This window comes from Podarcis vaucheri (assembly GCF_965113315.1).
Source record: "Podarcis vaucheri genome assembly, chromosome: 3".
In the NCBI taxonomy this organism is placed as follows: domain Eukaryota; kingdom Metazoa; phylum Chordata; class Lepidosauria; order Squamata; family Lacertidae; genus Podarcis; species Podarcis vaucheri.
In genome coordinates, this window is record NC_138761.1 from 27,282,194 (window position 1) to 27,307,268 (window position 25,075).

A 25,075-nucleotide genomic window follows, 5' to 3' on the forward strand; every position below is an offset into this window, starting at 1 on the left:
GAAATTGACTTGAGAATAAAATACAATGAAGGTTTGCTGGGGGGGGGGCGAAGAAAAAGGCATTGTGGTTTGAGTTCTGGACGCTGATAAATAGGGGTTGTTTTTATGTGCCTTCTTGGTAGTGGCATCCACCCTGTGGAATGCCCTTCCATCAGATGTCAGGGAGATGAGTAAATTCCGATATCACCTTTAGAAGACATCTGAAGGCAGCACTGTATAGGGAAGTATTTTTATGTTTAATGTATTATTATGTTTTTACATATGTTGGAAGCCACCCAATGTTGTTTGTTTGTTTGTTTGTTTGTTTGTTTGTTTGTTGTTGTTAAACGTTTTTCTCTGAGCCAGTATTGACTCCTTGCTGACCACTGTTAACAACTTGGGAACCATATTTGGAAATGTACTTTCCATCTTTGAAACCTTCCCCCCGCTTTGAGAGAATGTGGCAGTGTTTTCATAGGAGAGTGCAAAAGTAGTTGTTGAGTTTTTACTTGCAGCATAATGTTGGTGGGGCATGCACTTGCATATATTGTTAAAGTTAAGCTTTTGATCACTTTGGATGTGTTGAGAACAAAATGGTGCCCCGGCTGCTGTATGAGGGCCATGCCATGTCAAGTGATCTAGGGATTTTACTTTACCATTTTATATTGCTTCCATTTTCAATGTCCTAAAAGTAGTGTAAGAGAAGGTCCCAGATCTCTGTTTTACATTTTTTATCTCATCCCATTTTTGAGGGTTTGAAATTTTAAAAAAGCCTTGCCAGACTACACAATAACCTTAAAAGCTCAGCCCAGAATTGGGATATTTCAAAACTAAAAATACCATTGTCTTCAGACGTTCATGGGGTTTAATATGATATGGCACATGATGGACTTTAAATTTTAAAGAAAAATTACTGCATCTCCTTTAGAACCCTTATTAAAAAAAAACACTGAAAGCAGATTGCTGCTATGTAAGCTAGAAGAAGAAATAAGCACAGTAGGCAATCAGAATTGGTTTGGTTACTATTTTAATGATTGAGTCATTTCTCTTATTGACCTAGTTCACACAAAGTGTTACAGCAAACCATGATTTAATGAGACTTAATGAATGTGTGGGTTTCTGGAAACGAGTTGGCACCCGCTTTTTTCTTTGTGGTCCTTTTTTACTCCTTAGGCCCAGACGTGCTGCCTGAGGTGACCACCTCACCTTGCCTCATTGGAAGACTGGGCTTGAGCCAAACCTTAGCTCAGTTCATAGGACTGAAGAGAAGTAGCTGTCAGCTCCTCTCTGGGACCTGACATTTTTGCACAGTCTCACTAAGCCAATGTTTGACTTACTATGTGATGGGAATCATCTTGCTGTCTCAATGCTCAGTTTGACAAATGTTAAATTTGTACTTGAATATTTGCATTGCATTTGGTTTTATGTTTTTTTAATTTTATTGTAATGTTTATTTTCATTTTAGTGTTTCTGGTTCCACCCTAGGACCCACAGATAAAGGGTGGACTATAAATCAGTTCATTAAATAAAGCAAAATGACTACATGAAACTCGGGATTTGATATTGCTTTGCCCTCTGCATCCTCTTCCTTGAGGGAAACATCTAACCTTGCAGATCTGTACTGGTAGAAAAACATTGGAAATATGAATTTAGACAGGGCTCCAGGCAGCCACTGCTGACTTTTATTACATGTCATAAGTTTTCATATATGCCTACTCAGGTTCTACTACTTTTCTAGTATGTATTATAAAAAGAATGGAAGCTTGATGAATAGAAGCCAAGGAGGGACCACACAAATGCACTGATTGGCACCCACCCTCTCTGTGCCACTGTGACTGTTTACTTTACAGCACAAACTAGAAGGAGGAGTGTAAAAAAAGGCTTGAAATGAACTGTCTACCAATTTACTGGTATTTAGAATATAGAGGTATTTGTACTGTGTGCTCCTTGAAAAGCTGCTTGTTAGTATAGTCGTACCTTGGAAGTAAAATGGAATCTGTTCTGGAAGTCCATTTGACTTACAAAGCTCCTGCAGCCAACTGGAAGCTGCGGAAGCCCTGTCAGACATTTGGCTTCCAAAAATAGTTTGCAAACCGGAACAGTCACTTCCGAGTTTGCGGCGTTTAGGAGTCAAAACATTCGAGAACTAAGCTGTTCGAAAACCCAGCTACAACTGTATTGGTGAACTCACTGGAAATTTATATTATGTTGCTTGGGAGGGAGGAGTAGACTATAGCCAGAGATGGGAATTGGGACCCACCTCATAGGAATTTTTTACCCCATGGAGTGCTTTACTTGGCTTGGTTCTCCTCAGCATGGTGATAGGTGTTTTAACCAGTGTTAGAAACTGAGATATGAAAGCTGGGAGCTAAATGACACATTAAACCTAGGTTATGAGCACAACAACGGAATGCCTAGGTGCACTTATTTTATAACCAGAGTACAAAGCTGAAAATGAATGAACTGCAGCTAAAACATTATGTTCATTTTTCACATGGTCTAGTCCTCTCCCCACCCACCTTTCTAATATTCTTAAGAGGGTCTCTTCTCCAGTCTTCAGAGAGTAGCTGGAAGTGGGGAGGCAGAAAAAGGTCCTCCTTTCCTTCCACTCCGCAGTTTTATTCTAAAATCTTAGGCACAGTACTGCTCCCAGAGCTCAGAAACTGCTCACACTAATGAAATTCCCCATCGCAAAATGCGCTGAGAACAATGGGAGTTTTGAAAGCTGGTTCTTTATGGTGGTCCAAATTTTAACAATAAAGACTGTTGGCAGTTATTGCTCACTGTGCTACAACTTGTGATGAGCTCATGACACATTTGTACAAGTTCCCCTCTCATAATTTCCTTAAAGTGTGGTGATACAGATATGTAAACATGTTATGAGTGTTTTGGAAGATAACTGCAAAATGATTGCCTCTGTGATATTTTTTAGCAACAGTATTATACTGTATTTGATCCTGTGTTGATTTTTTGTTTGTGTAAGAACTGTAAAAATGTAAATTGGTAAACTAAAAGGGTACTTTCTCTGCTTACCACAGTTTGAAGTTTTAATGGCATGTTACTAGTAAAATTAGTTGAACGCATAGCAGCATGTCATGCAATATGACATTTTTGATACTTTGCATCTGATACTCAGATTCAGTTTAATCTTGTTTGTAGGTTAAACTGAGAGGGTGCGACTGTCCCAAATTGCCCAGTTAATTTTATGGGTAGGCGGGAATTTTGACTGGGTTTCTCCAGCCTAATTTCAGTACTCTAGCCCAGTGGTTCTCAAAGGGTGTGGTGAACCACACTGATGTGACAGGAGAGGATGACAAATGTGGCCAGAAGATTCAAGGACAATCAAAGAAATATTTAAACATTTCAGCACAACATAACATAGTATAGTATCACACTAATATTTATGTTTGCAGAATATGTAGCTGCATTGTTTTATACCTTCTGAATGTCCCATGATCATAGTTGTGTTCTGTGTTATAAATCAAGCATTGCTAGGAGTTCTTTCATTTTGTTTTCCAATGTATTTCTTATCAATAAAAAATCAGTGTGGCATGAGAAAATTGTTATTCTGCAAGTGGGGCCCAGAGAAAATAGTTTGAGAACCACTTCTCTAGCCAGTAGAAGGCTGGTTCTGCATTCCTCCTCAAGAAAGAACCCTTGCTCACTAAATGCACGACAAATTTGCACTGGCTGACTTTGTAGCAAACCTAAGAAAGAGCCTTTCCTAGAGCCTGGGAATACAATTTCCCTCAGGATCATGGAAAGAGGACCATATCAGAATTAGAAAAATTTAAACATATTACCGGTAATATGTTACAGCTCAGCTAGTGCAGCTGAGCACATATATTCTGCATTACCGATGGGAGAAAGAAGGGATTCAATACATAAGGTAACAATTATATGTCTGTTAATAGAACATTGGATTTGATATTTCCTGCTTGGTGTTAGTTTGTTGCTGTTGAGATGGAAGTTATATTGATTTCTATAATTTTACAGAATTTAAATTCTAATTTTGCAGCCTTTTTTCCTTTATAGATGCCACCTCAAATGAACAGCAAGACCTCTTCTGTCAGAAGCTACAGCAGTGTTGTGTATTGTTTGATTTCATGGACTCTGTCTCTGACTTGAGAAGCAAAGAAATTAAAAGGGCAACACTGAATGAATTGGTGGAATATGTTTCAACACATCGTGGTGTGTTAGTTGAATCAGCATATTCTGATATAGTGAAAATGGTAAGTAAAACACCTGAAGTATACTCTTCTTGGGCACATTTAAAAATTACACCCAATATTTTTTGCTAAATATAGTCTGTGTTCTGTATTAATTTTTCTATAGCAGAACAAAATTTTTGCTGACACTACCTGTTAACTTGCTGTTAAATTGTAACAGATTAAAATTGGTTACATTTAGTTGCATGACAACCATAGACTCCTAGGTGACAAGGACGTAGGAATGGGTTCATTGTTTGTCCCTCTTTTACTGCAGAATGAAGGATTAAAGCTCAAAGGTTATAGCTGGAGAGAGCAATGGCTGCATTTGGATGTCACACTAAACTATGGTTAAGTGAGATATGGGCACCACACCCAGGAGGAGGAGTTTGGGAGCTTTTGCTTTACCACAGCTTTCTGTGTTAGCTAGACCTAGAACTGTGGTTAATTTTAAATTGTGGTTACTTTCAGATAAGACAGCTTCAAAAACTACAGATTGAGTTCTCTTGTTTGAAGCTAACCATATTTTACATTACTACAGTTTGTTTATGCAGTCTGTACAAAAAGCTTCTATTCAGCAAGCACAGAAGCAGAAACTTCTACTGCTCCTGGCCACACATGAGTGGGAGAGGTAAAGGCGTGTGTGAGCCAGACTGGGGCTGTTCATGTCTCCCTAAGCCGTAAGAGGCCAAGAGAAAGTTGCTAAACCTCTTCCTATGTTTCCAGTTGCAGCTGAAGCAGGAAAAGTTCACAGCTTGGTCAATAGATTGCTTTTGCTCCAGCTACTTTTATACCTCAATTTTCTCCCAGCAATTTCATACTCTTTAGAAGTCTCTTCCTATACATAGAATTGTGTCTCAGAAGAAATTGTAGCTTTCAAGTCATTTCTCTCCCTCCAACAACAGCAATTTAGTTTGCAGCTCCTTCTCCTGACATCACATTGACTCTGCACTTGTTAGTACAAAACAGACAGTGCAAAGGAACAAATGCTGGCGTAAAAAATGTTTGCTTGATTTTTGAATGTGCACTTGTTCCTTATTCATCATGAGGAGGAGCAAAACTGCAAGAAAGAATGGGTGAGGAAGGGAGGGAAAGAAGTGAAGAGAATTAGTTGGGTTGAAAGTGACAAAGGAGTAGAAAAAGGAACTGCAATAATGTTAGAAGCAGAAGAAGGAAAGGAGGATGGGAAGTGGGAAAACTAAGATGATGGAGAAGGTTCAGAAGGAAGATTAGGTGAAGAAGGTGAAGAAATCAAGAAAACAGCATAGGGTAGGAAAGAAATAATATCAAGAATTAGAGTGCTAGGGTGGTTGCATATGAGCTCCTCAGTATTGGCTTCTAATGATTTGCAAAAATGTTTGTCCCTTTTTCTACTTAATATGAGATTTTCTGTGGACTTTGTAGCACGTTGGTCACACCTGTAAAGTTACTGAGGTTGTGCACACATTAACAGCTTAAACCCCCTCCCAACTGCATTTCAGATTGCATTTCCACAGTGTTCATCAGTATACAGTGGTAACTCACAAGACGAAATTAATCCATTCTGTGATTCTCTTCGTCTAGCGGTTTTTTCGTCTTGCCGAAGCAACCCTATTAGCGGCTATTTAAGGCTTAGGGGATTAGCAGCTAAAAGGCTATTAGCGGCTTAGAAAAAGGGGGGAAGCGAAAAAAATTGGAACACTCGCAAGATGTTTTCGTCTTGCGAAGCAAGCCCATAGGGAAAATCGTTTTGCGAAGCAGCTAAAAAACGGAAAACCCTTTCGTCTAGCGGGTTTTCTGTCTTGCGAGGCATTCGTCTTGCGGGGCACCACTGTACAGTGGTGCCTCGCAAGACGAAATTAATTCGTTCCGCAAGTCTCTTCGTCTTGCGAGTTTTTCGTCTTGCGATGCACGGTTTCCCATAGGAATGCATTGAAAATCAATTGATGCGTTCCTAGGGAAACCGCCTTCAGACCAGGTCCGGGGACAGTCTATCCCCGGACCTCTTCTGAAGGCTGGGGGCGGGGGACAAGGGCTTTTCTTCCCACCCCCAGCATTTTTAAAAACCCCGGGACAGCGGAGGACTTCTCCGCTGTCCGGGCGATCTTAAAATGCTGTCGGGCGGCATTTTAAAATCGCCCCGGGACAGCGGAGGACTTCTCCGCTGTCCGGGGCGATTTAAAAGCCCCTGGGAAGGCAGGCAGGGGGGAGCAAAGACTTTCGCCCCCCGCCCGCCTTCAGAAGGTGTTCCCTCCCCCCCGCCCGGCTTCGGAGCACCATTCCGAAGCCAGGCGGCGGCGGGAGGTGTTCCCTCCCCCCCGCCCAGCTTCGGAGCACCGGGAGAAGCGATCTCCCCGCAGCCCCTTGCTTCAAAAGAGGTCCGGCGGCAGCGGGAAGCGCTTCCCGCTGTCCCCGGACCTCTTTTGAAGCAAGGGGCGGTGGGGAGAAGCGATCTCCCTGCCGCCCCTTGCTTCAAAAGAGGTCCGGAGGCAACGGGAAGCGCTTCCCGCTGTCCCCGGACCTGGGGCTGCGGGGAGAAGATCGCTTCTCCCCGCCGCCCCTTGCTTCAAAAGAGAAGACCCACTGTCCCCGAGGCAAGCTTCGTTTTGCGAAGTAAGCTCATAGGGAAATTCGTCTTGCGAGGCAACTCGAAAACGAAAAAACCTTTCGTTTTGCGAGTTTTTCGTCTCGTGAGGCGTTCGTCTTGCGGGGTACCACTGTAGTTGGATGTGTTTGCAAGTCACCTGCTTTCTCTCCACACCAATGGCTAGAGAGGGAGCCTGGATGTCTTCTTGTGTCTTCTTGCATTTCCATATTGGATCAAAGCTGGTTTGGGGGCAAATGCAACAAAATGCATAATTTCCCAAGAAATGACAGGACAGATGAGGAATGGGCTAAGGTTGCGTGTACACAACTTCACAAACCAGCAGTCAGAGAGCACTGAATGCAGAGTAAAAAGAAGTATGTACACCACAACCTTAGCACATATTGGTTAACTATCTTAAATTTAATATTATTGAGCAATGGTCAGCTTCTATTTCCTTTTAGGGATGACTTTAGAGTCCAACAGCATTTTATATTAAACATGCAATTAGGATCTGACACTTCACAACTTTTTCTGTTAATGCTTGTAAATGTATTGTTGAAATCTTGCTTGTGGTTATTGAAGTTAATGGTAAATCTGTTGTTGATTTTATTGGCTGTGGATTGCACCAATTGTTTATATAAATTTACAAGTTTAATCTTTGTCTTCAGTTTCCAGTTTCAGTCTGTTGCAGCAAAAAAAGAAAGTGCTTTGGCATCTTGAACAGTAACAAATTCACCATGGCATAAACTTTCATGGATTTAGAATCCACATCATCGGTTGCTCTATCTTTAGTAACTCTGGCATTGTCATCTACAAATTCATATTTGACTGTGTTCCTGGAAAACAAATGTTCAAGTATAACATCTGATGACAGCCATAAAATAGAGTGGTGGAAAAGTGGTCAAACTACAATGTTGCTCACCAGGAGTATGGCTGATGCTGACCAGGAATTCTGGAAAAGGCTTTGTTTACCAAGTAAAAACATAATTAAGATGATCAAAGAAAGATGTCTTGTTCCTAAACAGTAATCCAGATTTCAAAAATCTTGTAAACATAAATGAAATTAATTTTGGTAGAAGGTTTTTCAGGATATCTCATAAGAACATAAGATTAGCCTGCTGGATCAGCCCACTGGCCAACCCGATAGATTCCTGTGGGAAATATGCAGAAAATGAGGACAAGCACTTTCCCCTTCCATGGTTTCCAGCAACTGTCATTCAGAAGCATTCCTGCCTCCAACATTGGAGGTAGAGCGTACCCTTAAATAGCTCCCTCAGCCTGAAAGCGAGATGAGTGCTGCACCCCATAGTTGCCTTTGACTGGACTTAACCATCCAGGGATCCCTTTTTTAATGGCTAGCCTTCTCAGATACAATAGCCATGCATGTTTCCTTTTCTCATGAGAATACATCAATGTAATACCAATTTGAAATGTACAGTTGTGGACAAAAACTTTTTGTTTCATGTTAATACTTCTTTAGAAAACGTTTTGGTAACATTTGAGTACATGCAATATCATAGTGCATATACTATGATTAGAATTTCATTAATTCTAGAAATGACTGAGAACCAAATTAGTTTCCCATGTGTTCAACGCTGGTCTTTGAATTGGATACTCTTGCTAGGTTAAATAAACTTAAACACCCTTGTGACACCTTGAAGGTTTATTTATTTATTTTTTTATAAGATATTTATTAAGAGTTTTTTTTAAAGAAAATTTGAACAATACAACAAAATTCACATTCACAATCCAAAAAAGAAAAACAAGAAAAACATACAAAGCATACAAAAAGAAATAAGCCAAAAATAAATAAATTAAAAAAAACAGAAAAAAGAAAATAGTTCAATTTCTTAAGTATTGTTTCCATAACCCTCTTTCGTGACTCCCTCACATCTCCCTTTTCTGTGTTCCTGTTTAGAAAGTCATGTTCAGCAATACTTCACCTTCTCTCAAAAATTTGTTTTAAATTATACATTCCAACTGTTATGCCTCCTGCATCACCCTTTGTTATCAAATATTTAAGTGTTTAAGCTTGGCATAACATTATTCAAATTTCATCTTTGTTCATAAATTCAGTTATTTTCATGCTCTTTTCCACTAGGTTACTAATGCCATGTTGTCTTTATATCCTGCATCATTCTAGCATTCATACAATTTACAATGCTTTTGCAAATAGTCCTTGAATTTTTCCCAGTCCTCTTCCACTGTCTCTTCTCCCAGATCTCGGATTCTGCCAGTCATTTCTGCCAATTCCATGTAGTCTATCAGTTGCATCTGCCATTCTTCCAGTGTGGGCAAATCTTGAGTCTTCCAATGTTTTGCGATGAGTATTCTTGCTGCTGTTGTCGCATACATAAAAAAAGTCCGGTCCTTCTTTGGCACCATTTGGCCGACAATGCCCAAAAGGAAGGCCTCTGGTTTCTTTTTTTTTTTTTAATAGAATTTTTATTGGTTTTACAAAATTTTTAAATAACAAACAAACACTTAAAGAGACAAACATACACGTATAATTTCATAACATATTTTCATAAACCTCTTTTCTTGGACTTCCCCTTACCCCCCCTTTCTGCATCCCGATGTCCATAATTTTTAGCAACTCCCAATTATTACTTCCAACCTCTGTCATCTTTGTCCTCTCTATATTCTGACCTTATATCACTGTATCCCTTTGTTTCTAAAAACCACAACACTTTAACATTCATTAAGTTTATAATAGTCCTTAAGATAGCTTTTAAATTTTCTCCATTCTTCTTCCACCGTCTCCTGGAAGGCCTCTGGTTTCTTAGGGAAGGTATATTTAAATACCTTTTTTAGCTCATTATAGATCATTTCCCAGAAAGCCTTAACCCTTGGGCACGTCCACCAAAGGTGAAAGAATGTTCCTTCTGTTTTTTTACATTTCCAACACTTATTGTCTGGCAAATGGTATATTTTTGCAAACTTGACTGGGGTCATGTACCACCTGTATATCATTTTCATAATATTTTCTTTCAAGGCATTACAAGCCGTGAATTTCACACCGGTGGTCCACAACTGTTCCAAGTCAGCAAACATAATGTTGTAACCAATGTCTTGCGCCCATTTTATCATAGCTGATTTAACCGTTTCATCCTGGGTGTTCCATTTTAACAGCAAGTTATACATTTTTGAAAGTACCTTAGTTTTTGGTTCTAACAGTTCTGTTTCTAGTTTCGATTTTTCCACCTGGAAGCCTGTTTTTTTGTCCACATTAAAGGCCTCCCTGATCTGAGCATAGTGTAACCAGTCTCGCACTTTATCCTTTAGTTTCTCAAAACTCTGCAATCTCCATGTATCTCCATCTTTTTCTACTATTTCCCAATATTTTGGCCAGTTGGCCTCCATATTGAGTCTTTTCTGAGCCTTAGCTTCCATTGGTGACACCCACCTTGGGGTCTTACTTTCTAGCAAATCTTTATATCTTATCCAGACATTGAACACTGCCTTCCTGACAATATGGTTCTTGAAAGCTTTATGAGCTTTAACCTTGTTGTACCACAAATATGCATGCCACCCAAATACATTGTTAAACCCTTCCAAATCCAAAATGTCAGTGTTCTCCAGAAGTAGCCAATCTTTCAACCAGCAGAAAGCTGCTGATTCATAGTACAATTTCATGTCTGGCAGGGCAAACCCCCCTCTTTCTTTGGCATCAGTTAATATTTTAAATTTTATTCTGGGCTTTTTGCCCTGCCAGACAAACTTAGAAATATCTCTCTGCCACCGCTTGAAACACTCCATCTTGTCCACAATCTGCAGGGTCTGAAACAGAAACAACATCTTTGGCAATACATTCATCTTTATAGCGGCAATTCGACCCAACAAGGAAAGCTTCAATCTTGACCAAATTTCTAGGTCCTTTTTGATTTCTGACCAACATTTTTCATAATTGTCTTTAAATAAATTCAGATTTTTAGCTGTCATATTAACCCCTAGATATTTCACCTTTTTAAGCACATTTAGGTCTGTCTCCTTCTGAAACCTTTCTTTTTCTGAAGTTGTCAGATTTTTTCCCAAAACCTTAGTTTTCTGCTTATTTAGTTTAAATCCCACCACCGACACCTTGAAGGTTTAAAGCTTGTTCTATAATAAATCTTTTAGTCTTTAAGGTGCCGCAGCTGTTGTTTTTGCTTCAGCAGACTTAAAGCTTTTCCTACAGTAAATCTGTTAGTCTTTAAGGTGCCTTAAGCTATTGTGTGTGTTGCAACAGACCGACACAGCTAGCCCTCTGGACAGTTATTCAGATTACAGCAGGACTGGTCCCAGCTCCTTGGTGTGTGTGTGTTCACTGCATACACAGTTAAAGATCTATAATGCAGTGCAATGTTAGATTATTAATATATATTCAGTGAAGACCTGCAAAATATGTAAAAGACCTGTTACATTTTTAGAGCAAAGCAGCTCCTTCACAAATTAAAAAAACAGAACTAATCCCTTTTTGTAATTGGTGTAACAGTGGCTAGATAACTTGAGATTTTAAAAAGTGCAGTTCTTCCATCTAGTAATTGTGCTTTAAAACAAAGTAGTAAACTGCAGAACACTTCTAGTTATTGTTTTGTGCTTGTGGCACATTGTACTAGTCTTGATTACGGTTGATTGCTAGAATCATCTGTGGGGTCCAAGACCTACCACCTTGGGTTGGAATTTCACCACTGGCTACACTTAATTGTAAATAACTATTGCCATCAATATGTGGAGTTGCATCCACAAAACAGTTTATGATGCACAGCATTGTTCCATGAATCTTTCTTCTCACAACTCATCTGTTTACACTGGGCACACCAGGGTTAGCTGTGCGGATCAGCTTTATTCTACTTCCACATAATTTCATTTGTAAGATCCTTTCATTAAGTGGGAATAAAACTGCTGCTGCTCCTCAGCGCTTTTTGTCCATACATACATGAAAGACACAACTCATCGATAATTCATTGAATAATGCACGAGGAATATCTCTTGGAAATACCTAATTATTTTTGTAAAGGAAATTAGAAGTCACTTTTCACAACTTTTTACAGTGGCCTGTAAACATTATGGTGGGCAGCTACCATGGTCTGATATTTGGAATGTCCGACAGCCTCATGGTTCTCTTTGTTATTCTAGCCCCTTGGATGTTTCCCCTCCACTTAGCCATGGTTTACCATGACACCTGAACTTGCATCACCATACTGACTGCTAAGTTGCAGTTTAACTGTGCACTTTTTCAAAATTAAGAGAGATCAAAACAAGGATCTCCATGTTAAAATCTGGCTTGAGAGCAAATTATGGTTAGTGGCATTTATGACTACTCCAGTTCAGATACATATTTATTCATAACACTCCTAGACCTCTCTTCATTACAAAATAACCACAGAACAGTTTCTAAAATATTATAAACAAGATGGACAACAATTAAATAACTATATGACATCAGATGTAGTGTAGGAGTGTGTTATTTGGGGGAAACATCCTTGAAGGCCAAATTTGGGGCCTGGCCTAGCCCATGGGTTGGATATTTTCCACCCTGGACCAATAGGACTCTTGTTCTCTCTCACTGGCCTATCACAAGGTGCAAAGCCTCAACTCAAATTCCTAAGCAAATACAGTATTTCTGTGGATGATGGTGACTCCCCCACCACCAACACTGACCTTCCAGCCTATGCTGATGCCAGGGGAGAGGACACCACTGAGTCAGGTCAGGCCTGCTCAGTTCGCCCATCAAGGCTTCAGTAATACACACCATGTCAATTGCTTCATGAGACTGGTCTTATGCACTGATCTGCCATTCAGTAGCAGCACCAGGTAGGACAAGTTGCCATGACATTATATGTATTTCTGGCTGAGTGATAGCTCAGAAAAGATTGTGGCTGCCAAATGTCTTTGACCTCTTTTCCTTACCTGACAAGTACTTAGAATAAGGAGAATGAGAAATGGGGGGTGGGGGAGGAAGAATAAGGAAAATGCAAAGATGTAGATTAGGTATGCAATAAATACAATCATAGTTGTCATTAAAGGTGGACAGACGTATAAGTGGCATGTGAATCTCTGAGGTGCTCACTCTTGTCAGTCCATGGTCTTACATTTAATCTAGCATGATGTCTGAACTGTGCTCCTGTCCCTACCAGTGCTTTCCTTGGATGTTCCAGAGATAAAGCCAGTAATGGCCAAGTGAGACTCCTACAATGGTAGGAGCATATCCAGCAGTAAGCCAACAATAAATTTCTAGGGCAGGCGATACCGATACTTGCATTCCTAATGCCCCCCAGACAAATAACATGTAAGATTCTCTTTCTGAACAGATATTTTCCTGAAATTGTAGTTCTACATTTGACCTTTCATTCCATATCTTCAAAGATGCTTTTCACAACAATTTCCGTGAGAGGTCTGGGAATTTATTATTGTAAATTGTAAAGCAGAGGCACGTTGTGCCTTCACAGCAGCCGTGAATGTATTCCATTAAAACAATAGTTCATCATATTGTCCTTTGTTTCTCAGCTGTAAATTAATCAGCTTCTTTTTAGCACCATCTGTCAAATTCACCTTGAAAGTGCTCAACCCTTATTATACATGTGAATAACATTTACATTTATTTAATATAACATACAGCTAAACTTTATACACGTGAAACCTCTGTGAAATTTGAAAGTTGCCCACTTCAGCCATAGATTTATCAAGGTTTTGGTACAGAAACTAGAAGGTTTTTGCTCCTGGCATTGCAGTATAAGAAGAAAATGTGAAACTGGCAGCATGAGAATTCTTTATCAAATCTTGAGTAGATAAGGAGACTGAATGTGTGTAAATACCATGCCTAAGTCAAGAGAATAATCTGATTGTCTGGATCTGTGCCCACTGTTGAACAGAACTTGATTTGAAGTGCTGGATTCAAACCAGTAATCCATGCCAACATAACCTACCACTTTTCTTGATCACTATTTGTCTTTTTCCCTGTAGACAATATGCTAAATATCACCCCCACAGTCTATGAGAAGCATCTCAAATAGTCTCCTTTCTAACTAATGTTTAGAGAGCATACAGGCAGCATTTGTTTCAGGTTTCAAAACCAGGAGAAGCAGAAGAAGTATGATCACTGGACAGAAGTGGTCACTGGGGCTTCACAGACACATGGAAGTAGCAAAATGCCATCTTTAATATCTTCTGTTCCCTGCCCTTTACTCCAGTGGCTCCTTCTTTTGTTGACACATGCTTATTTCACCTGTCAATTTTTGATGCTATAGTCACTCTATGTTTATCCACCACTTCCCATCTTCTAGAGGATACTTCAGAGTATACTGGATGGGACTGTTGCTACAGGAGCTTCGACACCCTTTTCATTACTAGCCTCCTCCCCTGGGCTTGTCCTTTATCCCGCTTTCCATCCCTACTTATGTTCCACCAATCTCTTGTTGTAAGTTTTCCACTGGGACATTTTTGCCCCGACCTTGATTCCAGTGTCTACTTCTTGTTCCTTTATTAATATAATGTGCAGAAAGGGGGGGGGGAACCTGCATTAATTGAAAGATTTTTACAAAGATGGATGACCACTTACCATCAAAGAGATACAAATTCAGTTGGGAACTATGGAAATACCATAGCTATTAACTTACCAATTAAGGTCCTTTTTAACAAACTCCCAGGTTAAAAACGAAGCCACAAGACAATGACATATGAGAAAATAATCATTGAAGAAAATATAATAACAAAAGGATTAATACATTTTTTCTATAAATCTATTATAGAGATTCACTTTTGCCCTCAGCGAAATTTCAGAAGGTGCTGGTTACTGATTTGGAAATTAAAAACTGAAGAAACATGGAACAGTGTGGGGAGTAAAACTGCCATATAAATCTATATTGGCAATAAGAGAAAGAACCCTTAAAATTGTACATGACTGGTACTAATCTAAAACCAAACCGATCTCCCATGCATTAGAGAGGATGTCCTATTATAGGGACATATCAGCGCATGTGTTGGGAATGTCCAAAAACGGAAAGGTTTTGGAAAAATGTATTTACATAAATATTTTAATTACAAGGCAAACAGTTTCCATGACTTCAGAACTAGCTCTACTTAATTTGTATAGTCTTGATATGTTACAAATTAGAAATAAAGAATTCATAACACATCTATTAACCACTGTAGGAGCAACCATCGCCAGGACATGGAAATCATTACAATTATTGACTATGGATCAATGGTATAATGTAATTTGGTAAACAGTATTATTGGAAAAACTGACACAAAAATTATAAGTAGCAAGAGGCCAGAAGAAACACAACAATGTTTATGCATTTTGTGATTTTGTTGATTATACGAATAATGAGGCATATGGCAGAACAGAACCCATAGTTTACAGTTTGGTATGCATAAAGTATATATTTTAACTTTCCCTTTTCTCCCTTACTTCCTATAAATTAAATTTTTTGGATTCAATATCCTTTTTACTAATTGTCAACAATCCAAACATATACACTATTATACATCATTTCATATCTGTAACGATTTATATCATAACACAACTTGTTAATGTAGTCAGAAATGCTTATCTGAGCATATGCTGTTTTAAATTAATTCTCTTTTATGTAACTGTTGCATGTCATATGTCTAAATGCAATAAATAATTATAAATACATTAAAATAAATGTTTGTGTCCTTTTTTGGGCACAATTAAATTAGCTTAAAATGTATCTATATTCTTCCAGATTGGTTCTAATATCTTCAGGACACTTCCACCAAGTGAAAATCCAGATTTTGATCCAGAAGAAGATGAACCTACGTTAGAAGCTTCATGGCCTCATATACAGGTATATTGTTCCTTTGTATAACTATTTCTATTCCCAATTCATGCGGTTTCTGTACAGTGGAACCTCGGTTTTTTAACATCTTGGCTGCCGAACATTTTGGAAGCCGAACGCCAAAACCTGGAAGTGAATGCTTCTGTTTTCAAACATGCCTTGGAAGTTCAACAGCTTCTGTGGTGCTTTTTTCCATTTTCACCATTCACGTTGCCGATAGCCCTTTGATTTCCGGTTTTTGAATGTTTCATGCAGCAGTATGCTAGTACAGTGGTACCTCGGGTTAAGTACTTAATTCATTCCGGAGGTCCATTCTTAGCCTGAAACTGTACTTAACCTGAAGCATCATTTTAGCTAACGGGGCCTCCTGCTGCCGCTGCGCTGCCGGAGCACGATTTCGTTTCTCCTCCTGAAGCAAAGTTCTTAACCTGAGGTACTATTTATGGGTTAGCAGAGTCTGTAACCTGAAGTGTATGTAACCCGAGGTACCACTGTAGTATGCTAGGATACAGTGGTACCCCGCAAGACGAATGCCTCGCAAGACGGAAAACCCGCAAGACGAAAGGGTTTTCTGTTTTGGAGGCGCTTCGCAAGACGAATTTCCCTATGGGCTTGCATCGCAAGACGAAAGCCCATAGGGAAATGCTGGCGGTCGGGAGCAAAGACTTTTGCCCACAGCCGGCCTTCAGAAGAGGACCTCTTCTGAAGGCCGGCGGGGGGCAAAAGTCTTTGCTCCCCCCCGCCAGCCTTCCCCCGCCTGCCCCGGGCGATCTTAAAATGCTGGCGGGCGGGAGCGAAGCGTTCGCTGCCGACCCCCAGCATTTTAAAATCTCCAAGGGACAGCAGAGAAGTCTCTGTCCCGGGGAGATTTTAAAATGCTGGGGGTCGGGAGCGAAGCGCTGCCGACCCCCAGCATTTTAAAATCTCCAAGGGACAGCAGAGAAGTCTCTGTCCCGGGGAGATTTTAAAATGCTGGGGGTCGGGAGCGAAGCGCTGCCGACCCCCAGCATTTTAAAATCTCCCCGTGTCCCGGGGAGGTTTTAAAATGCTGGGGGTCGGGAGCGAAGCGCTGCCGAACCCCAGCATTTTAAAATCTCCCCGTGTCCTGGGAAGGTTTTAAAATGCTGGGGGTCGGGAGCGAAGCGCTGCCGAACCCCAGCATTTTAAAATCTCCCCGTGTCCCGGGAAGGTTTTAAAATGCTGGGGGTCGGCAGCGCTTCGCTCCCGACCCCCAGCATTTTAAAACGCTGTTCCGAAGGGGGGGCGGGGACACCTGCCCCAGCCGCCCCACTTCGGAAAGCTTCTCCAAAGTGGGGAGGGGGGACGGGGACGCCTGCCCCAGCCGCCCCACTTCGGAAAGCTTTTCCGAAGGGGGGAGGGGGGGCGGGGACGCCTGCCCCAGCCGCCCCACTTCGGAAAGCTTTTCCGAAGGGGGGAGGGGGGGCGGGGACGCCTGCCCCAGCCGCCCCACTTCGGAAAGCTTTTCCTAAGGGGGGCGGGGACGCCTGCCCCAGCCGCCCCACTTTGGAAAGCTTTTCCGAAGGGGGGAGGGGGGGCGGGGACGCCTGCCCCAGCCGCCCCACTTCGGAAAGCTGTTCCGAAGTGGGGGGGCGGGGACGCCTGCCCCAGCCGCCCCACTTCGGAAAGCTGTTCCGAAGTGGGGCGGGGGGGCGGGGACGCCTGCCCCAGCCGCCCCACTTCGGAAAGCTGTTCCGAAGTGGGGGGGCGGGGACGCCTGCCCCAGCCGCCCCACTTCGGAAAGCTGTTCCGAAGTGGGGCGGGGGGGCGGGGAGACGCCTGCCCCAGCCGCCCCACTTCGGAAAGCTGTTCCGAAGTGGGGAGGGGGGACGGGGACGCCTGCCCCAGCCCCCCACTTCGGAAAGCTTTTCCGAAGTGGGGAGGGGGGGCGGGGACGCCTGCCCCAGCCGCCCCACTTCGGAAAGCTTTTCCGAAGTGGGGAGGGGGAGCGGGGACGCCTGCCCCAGCCGCCCCACTTCGGAAAGCTGTTCCGAAGTGGGGCGGGGGGCGGGGACACCTTCTGAAGGCGGGCAGGGGGCGAAAGTCTTTGTCCCCCCTGCCTGCCTTCCCAGGGGCTTTTAAATCGCCCCGGACAGCGGAGAAGTCCTCCGCTGTCCGGGGCGATTTTAAAATGCTGCCCGCCAGCATTTTAAGATCGCCCCGGACAGCGGAGAAGTCCTCCGCTGTCCCAGGGTTTTTTAAAATGCTGGGGGTGGGAAGAAAAGCCCTTGTCCCCCCCCCCCAGCCTTCAGAAGAGGTCCGGGGACAGACTGTCCCTGGACCTGGTCTGAAGGTGGTTTCCCTAGGAACGCATTAATTGATTTTCAATGCATTCCTATGGGAAACCGTGCATCGCAAGACGAAAAAACCGCAAGACGAAGAGAATTGCGGAACGAATTAATTTCGTCTTGCGAGGCACCACTGTAGCAGTTTTGGAAATGTAATATATACCTTTTATTCCTAAGTAACTATATAACATTGATTTCCGTTTCACCTCCAAACTCCTTGAACTTGAGGTTTACTCCTACCGCTTTGACTTTTCTCAGTCACTTTCTGAACCCACAGCTTCCATTCTTCAAGTTCGTAGAATCATAGAATTGTAGATTTGGAAGGGAGCTCAACTGAACCTGACCCTCACAGAATTATTGATTACCTTACTGTCAAATCTATATTTGTCTCTACTCTGTTCTCATTTATCTTGATTTCTTTGCTGCCCTAGATGCACCTACATGTCATCTCCTGTCTGATTCTTCTGTGCTTTGGCTTGGATACTCTGTATATCCCTGCTGGCAGCATATGGCCCAAAACTTCTGGGCACATGTGTGCTCAGAAGCACTCCTGGTATCTTAAGAATGGTTAACAGGGGATCAGGAAAACATTCCTCTGCACCAAGCCTGAGAGAGGTTACACTTGGCTGCTGAAATATCACAGTAGATGAGGAAAAGAGGTTCTGTCTCTTTAAGAGCCAACACATTTACTTTTATTTGGAACACACTTCTGCTGGCCCTTTACATAGTGGATAAGCTTTTTGCTACTTTTAAATTTGTGAATTTACTCCATTTATAGGTATATTTTCTAAATGTGTCTGTTTTACTCTTTCCTAGCTGGTGTACGAATTTTTACTAAGGTTTTTAGAAAGTCCTGATTTCCAACCTAGCATCGCAAAACGTCACATTGACCAGAAATTTGTACAACAGGTAAATAGTCATCTGAAATATTTGTAATTTTGCTAATTTTGTATGAAGATAATTGGTTGAATCTAAAGAACCTATTCCACAAATGGAAAGGCTTCTTTAGTATGCAGGAGAGCTTCAATCCAGTCAATGCTTCCACTGGCAGAAAAGCAAGTTGTCTTGAAGGGACCCCCAGTTATCTGGAGTAGATTTTCAGGAAGCAGAGGGGGAAGGACTTAAAGCAGGAGCAGCTGATTCTGCTTATGGGAACTCTGGATTTGAGTCAATGTTGCATGTATTATTGTGTAGAGCAAGAAACAAAACTGTGGTGGAGAAACAAAACTGTGGTGGGGCTCATTTCATGGTTAAATTGACCCAAACCTGAGTCATACTGAAATAATGTGCTTTAAATTTTTTAACTATGCCTAAGACTTATTTTTAGCAGGATTTGCTTATGTAACCTATCTTTGTTTCTGGGTTGTGCTCATTCATTTCAGAGGCTTAGGTAGGCTTAAAGGTAAAGGGACTACTGACCATTAGGTCCAGTTGCGGGCGACTCTGGGGTTGCGGTGCTCATCTCGCTTTACTGGCCGAGGGAGCCGGCGTACAGCTTCCAGGTCATGTGGCCAGCAAACCAGAGCAGTGCACAGAAATGCCGTTTACCTTCCTGCCAGAGCGGTACCTATTTATCTACTTGCATTTCGTGCTTTCGAACTGCTAGGCTGGCAGGAGCAGGGACCGAGCAACGGGAGCTCACCCCATCGCAGGGATTCAAACCGCCGACCTTCTGATCAGCAAGCCCTAGGCTCAGTGGTTTAGACCATAGCGCCACCCGTGTCCCCTAGGTGGGCTTAGATAGTTATAATTACAACCAGTTTTAAGGAAATGTTTTATGAACTTACTACATGGCAGTAATATTGTTCCTGTTCTCTAAAATAGGGAAATACTTTTATTAGGACCAACCGAAATTTGACACAACATTGTGGTTTGGTTGGTCCCAATTAAAGGTATTTCCTTGCTGTGGATTTTGTGTGTTCCCCTACCTGCCCGAAGGATTGATGTAGCATCTATGCTTTTGCTCTTTCTTATGTAATGCTGTTTATAAAGAATGAATTCACTGAGAGCTTCCCTGACCTGCATTTATGTGTGAAGTAATTTTTGACAACATGTCACTGAATCAATCCAGTGCTTAATTTTGGTATAGTTTAGAGGGCGGTGGGAGGAATTCGGGTCAAACTTATTTTTCTTTCAGTTAGGATTTAGTTACTGGGTATTGAAGTAATAAGCAATGCTTTATTAATAGCTGTTGGAGCTTTTTGATAGTGAAGATCCACGAGAACGAGACTTCCTAAAAACAGTGCTTCACCGAATTTATGGCAAATTCCTTGGATTAAGAGCATTCATCAGAAAACAAATCAACAATATTTTTCTCAGGTACAATATATGTAGTGTTTGTTTGTTTGTTTACTAAACATACAAATTAATCTTGCAAATGTATTTTAACAAAAATAAAATTACTTGGCCACAGTTTTTACTAGGGTGCTTATTCACATGTATTGGGATTTAAGAAACAAAAACACCCCCCCACCCTTCTCATATACTTGAAAGCAATGGATTTAAAAAGAGCTGCTGCTGGGTTAAAGGACTAGGGAAATATGGACTGTCTCCCCCTTGAGGTAACTTTCCATAACTTGAGAACATTCTTCCTATCTTCTCCATAAACCCCAAACTGACATGTTGTGCAACCTGGCTGCTATCCTATGCCTACTTAATTCCAGTTAAACTATTGAATTCATTGATGGATGTGAATTATTCACCCACTTCTGAATAAGATATGAATAAAGTGCATCCAAAAATAGGGTTTTTGTCTGTTTTCCTCTTAAAAGATAGGTAGCTTCAGCTGCTTTGAAAGACGGTGTTGTATTCAATGTAGCTCTAAGTAGCGCTTTGCGTGAGCAAAACAACTTCTGCTGTGCAACAGGAACTCCCACCCCATCTCCCTGCACACCCCATAATCTATCCTGGAAGTTTCCCCAACCCTCTGGAGGAAATTGGGGTGTGGCATGGGGGCAGGGGTGGAAAGTCCTGCTGCACAAGCAGAAGGTCCTGCCCAAGGAGAAACAGCTCACCCTTTGCATGGCAGAGGAGGTGTGAACTGCAGATAATAAAGCTGACTCTGGCAACAAGAAAGTTTCAGGGATAAAGTATTATATACAAATAGCGGATTCAGCAACCATTGTTTGCAGATTGGAGGCTTCAAGCATGAAACCATAAGCTTGGACTGTTTAAACATCTGGGCACTGGAGGTTTATTTAGCACTTGGAGAAGTGTAAATGTGCAAGGAATTTCTTTTCCTTTTGAAGGGACAAACTTCAAAGATAAGTATACTTTCCCTTGATCAGCCGTAGCTCCTGGGGAACATTTATATTTGCCATAGGTGTCCAGTGAAGTGGTAATTCACATATAAAACAGGCAGGGCTTTAAGTTCTGTCACACTTAAGTTCTGGCCAGGAGAAAGGAGAATGATCAAGTATTGCTAGAAAAGTCACCATTTGATCAAATAACTTCTATCCATACAGGTTTATGAAGAAAAGTGTCTTTGTGTTTTTAAAAAGCTGAAACCAGTAGTATTTCAATGTATAGAAAGGCTGCTCCTCCACTATGAACACTTTAACTGTGCTTGCTGCTTGAAATTGCACATTCTTGTTCCAGCCTTGCTGTGCTTTCTTCTATGATTTAGTACTAGACTCCCAGAGCTGGTGCAAGAGGGGCTCCCCCTTCTCCTTTTCCTCTGGCAGCAGCACAAATACCTTCTGCTACTTCAGTGCATCAGCTCTGGAGACATGTCTGTAATTCATATGCAACACGCAATGGGTTTTTGAGGGAGTAGTGTGAGAGAGTGGAGTGTCTGCCCATGTCTGTGGCATTGAATTTTCAGGGATGTAATGACATATCCATTCCTCTAGCGCAGACAGACATTTAACTTGTCTCCTTTTCTTTGTTGTTTTAAAAATCAATTTGATGGTTTTCCTCTTTCTAAAATTATAGAAATTAATCAGGCCTGGTTGCTGATATGGCAAGATTTATGCATGAATGGATGTTTAGTGATGGTGACTTGAAACCGAATATGCAATATGGCTTAGATGCACCCCAACTTACCTCTCTACCTCTAGTGCTAGAGCATTGTTGTACAATATTGCAAATGGATTCCCTTATTTCTAGACTAAAATGAAGCTGAGCTTAGCAATTTAATATTTTTATTTATTTATTAGATTTAGATTGGAAATTCAGGCAAAAAAAGGAAAAGAAAAAAGAAACTGTTGAAGTGTGTGTGTGTTTATTTTCTGTGTTCCATTTTGCTCATATATTGACTGACTGTAAATGTATCCTGACAGGTTTATATATGAAACAGAACATTTTAATGGTGTTGCTGAGCTACTTGAGATACTAGGAAGGTAGGTTTACTCTTTTGCCAGTTAGCCAATTAAGTCGTGGTATTATCATTATTATCATTATTGTTACAGTTTATTACTCACCCTTCACCCAAGGTCCCAGGGCAATTGGCAGAGCCATTTGAGCAATGTTCAAAAGTTTTGGTGGATTTGTTCTTGATTTTGCTCCCTGAGTGTGGGAGCAGCAATTCCATGTGTGTTAAACGCAGAAAGAGATGGCTGGAAAATGTAACTATAAGTTGGGCTTGCTGGTGATAAATGTAGAACCAAATCCCTGGCCTCTGCCAGCCACTTTCCTCTTTGTAGCTTTTCTCGTTGAATGAAATGCCCCTCAGCCAAGCACTCATAACAGACATGATCTTGGTTGGATGTAAAACGCTTGACGAAGGGACTATGGGGTGATAAATAATGGACGCAGAAAGGGTTTTAGCAGCCATCATCCGTGCTCCCTTTCTGCTGCTAAACTTGGCCCTTCTCTTTGTATTTGGAGCACAAGCCTTAGGTAAATCAGGACTGCCATAATCATTTCTGGTATGACCCAGAATGGTGGATAATAATAATAATAATAATAATAATAATAATAATAATAATAAATGTTTCTCCTTTGTGTTAGCTTTTATGCCTCAGGTTGCATTTAGCTAATGTACTAACGCATTGTTCCAACCCCGCCTCAGGAGCATCCCATAGCTGCAGCGCTGCCCTGGTACATTGTGAATCCTTTCCCTAGCTTCCTGTTAAATGATTTACACCATAAACTAAAATTGTAGAAACACCATGTGATGCTACAACTATGGGATGACTGCCAGGAACCAAGGTTGGCTGAGTATGATGCTTGTGACAGCCTGTCTGTCTCTTCATTTCTCCAAAGCATTATTTTTATAGTTAAATTCTTAGCTGTGTGATTCTCACCAAAGCCATTTCTGCCAGTTCAACTATCATCCCATCTAAACATTGTTAAAGCAGAGGACACTTTTTCGAAAGAATTCAGTAAGAGGATTCCTCATGGTGACTGGCAACTGGAGCATTGCCTAATTTGGGAAGTAAGGTGCTTGAGTTGAAGCCCATCTTCAAAGTACAGTATTCAAAAGGGGCACTCGGAGGCTCACCCCACTTGCTATGAATTGCCTGTTTGGAGAGCTCTTATCTAAACTAACCCCCTACCACAGATTTGTTTCAATGTTTGTACATGCAATATTCACATGCCATGGAATAGGCTTCTGTACCCTTGTCATGGAATGATCAGCATGCAGTTTGCATGTTTTTCCTTGTACTGAAGTGTGTCCCATATGGAGAACAAAACGTCAAAAGTTCTTAGAAGCTGCACTGAGTTGATACAAACTTAGCTACATTGATTCTGCTTTGGATTGATTTTGCTTTTTGTAACATCAAAAGCACTTGCTGCTCCTGGTTGAAAGGATGGGCATCTGATTGCTGAAGAGGAAGGAGCGAGTCTGATAAAGAGTTCCTGAGATTTGCTGCCCTGTAGTCAATGTCTTCAGCAACAGGATTAATGCAATAAATCTTTACAAAGAAATTTTGGATTTAGTGCATTGATGGATTATTCTACATTTTTAATGTTAACTGTACATTTTTACCTTTAAAACGGTACAGTAATAATCTTTCCTGTCTAATTTCTTTCCCCCTACAGTATTATCAATGGTTTTGCATTGCCACTGAAGGCAGAGCATAAGCAGTTCCTTATGAAGGTTCTCATCCCTATGCATACTGCAAAGGCTTTAGCTTTATTTCATGCACAGGTATGTCTGTCTGTAAATGCTACTGGATTTTAATCTTGATTGGAATACTCTAGGCTATGCAGATATGACCACATGCTCTGATTTTTATTTGTTATTTTTGAAAAGGTTAGCTTACTTTAGTTTAAGGTTTTAGAAATATTTCAGATTCAAGGCAACCCTCGTCACAAGCCTGGCAAATCTGAAACTATACTTGACGATCTGATAAAATTGATAATCTTTACTTGGACTCATGTGCAACTACTCACCATATGTACCTATTTTATAGTTTCTTGCCTTTTATTTTTTGTCTGTTATAATTGTTTTCTCTGTTTTATATACATATTTTTCTCATGTACTTGTTTGCTTCTAGGAATGTACAGGATTTGTTAAACTTGACCTATATATTACAATTTAGAAAAGTAAAGCATGCACCTGGGAGACATGGCTTTAAGTAATTATTATTATTATTAATTATTATTATTATTATTATTATTATTATTATTATTATTATTATTATTAAATTTGTATACCACCCTTCATTCATAGGTCTCAGGGCAGTTCACAACATAAAAATACAAGATAAAACAAAAAATACGTAATAAAAACAAAGATGAAATGAAACAATAACACCCGTTAAAATAGTAGTAGTAATAATAATAATAATGCCACTCATCCAACTGGGTTGCCACAGCTGGATAAATGGGTCCTTACCACAAGTGTCCTCTTTTATTCTTGTTTTAAATGGATTTGTTCTTGTGTTTTTAATTTTCTTATCTGTAAATTGCCTTCAGACAGTGGTTTAGAAGGCAATTAATGAATTCATTACTATTACTACTACTACTACTACTACAACTACTACTAACAGTGTCAGCAGTGATGCTCATATTCTTCCTCTTAGTATGTAGTTTCTTTCTCCCTCCCCCTTCCCATACTTGGGTTGCATGCTCCTTGCTGTCTTACCTTGACTAGGAGGTTCACTAAACCAGGAGATCCTCTCCTTGAAGCTCTCTTGGACCAGTTTTTCCTCCTCCCCTCACAGCAGAGAAGAATGGAGTGCTTGAGATCTGAATTTGAATCCAGATCTTTCAGATCATAAAGTTTAGCCAGAGTTTTATATTAGTCTCATTTTCTGTTGATTTAGTAATTATCATGTATGG

The 25,075-nt window shown here is 41.0% G+C and overlaps 1 protein-coding gene across 1 annotated transcript in view; it reads left to right on the top strand.

The window, feature by feature from the left end:
- PPP2R5A (protein phosphatase 2 regulatory subunit B'alpha) overlaps window positions 1–25,075 on the top strand; it is a 47,036-nt gene that overhangs the window by 16,101 nt on the left and 5,860 nt on the right. The window contains exons 2-7 of the mRNA XM_082217733.1: window positions 4,015–4,211; window positions 15,447–15,548; window positions 18,662–18,754; window positions 20,034–20,164; window positions 22,126–22,185; window positions 23,831–23,939. Of these exons, the coding sequence (XP_082073859.1) occupies window positions 4,015–4,211; window positions 15,447–15,548; window positions 18,662–18,754; window positions 20,034–20,164; window positions 22,126–22,185; window positions 23,831–23,939 (692 nt within the window). The remainder of the gene's footprint in view (window positions 1–4,014; window positions 4,212–15,446; window positions 15,549–18,661; window positions 18,755–20,033; window positions 20,165–22,125; window positions 22,186–23,830; window positions 23,940–25,075) is intronic.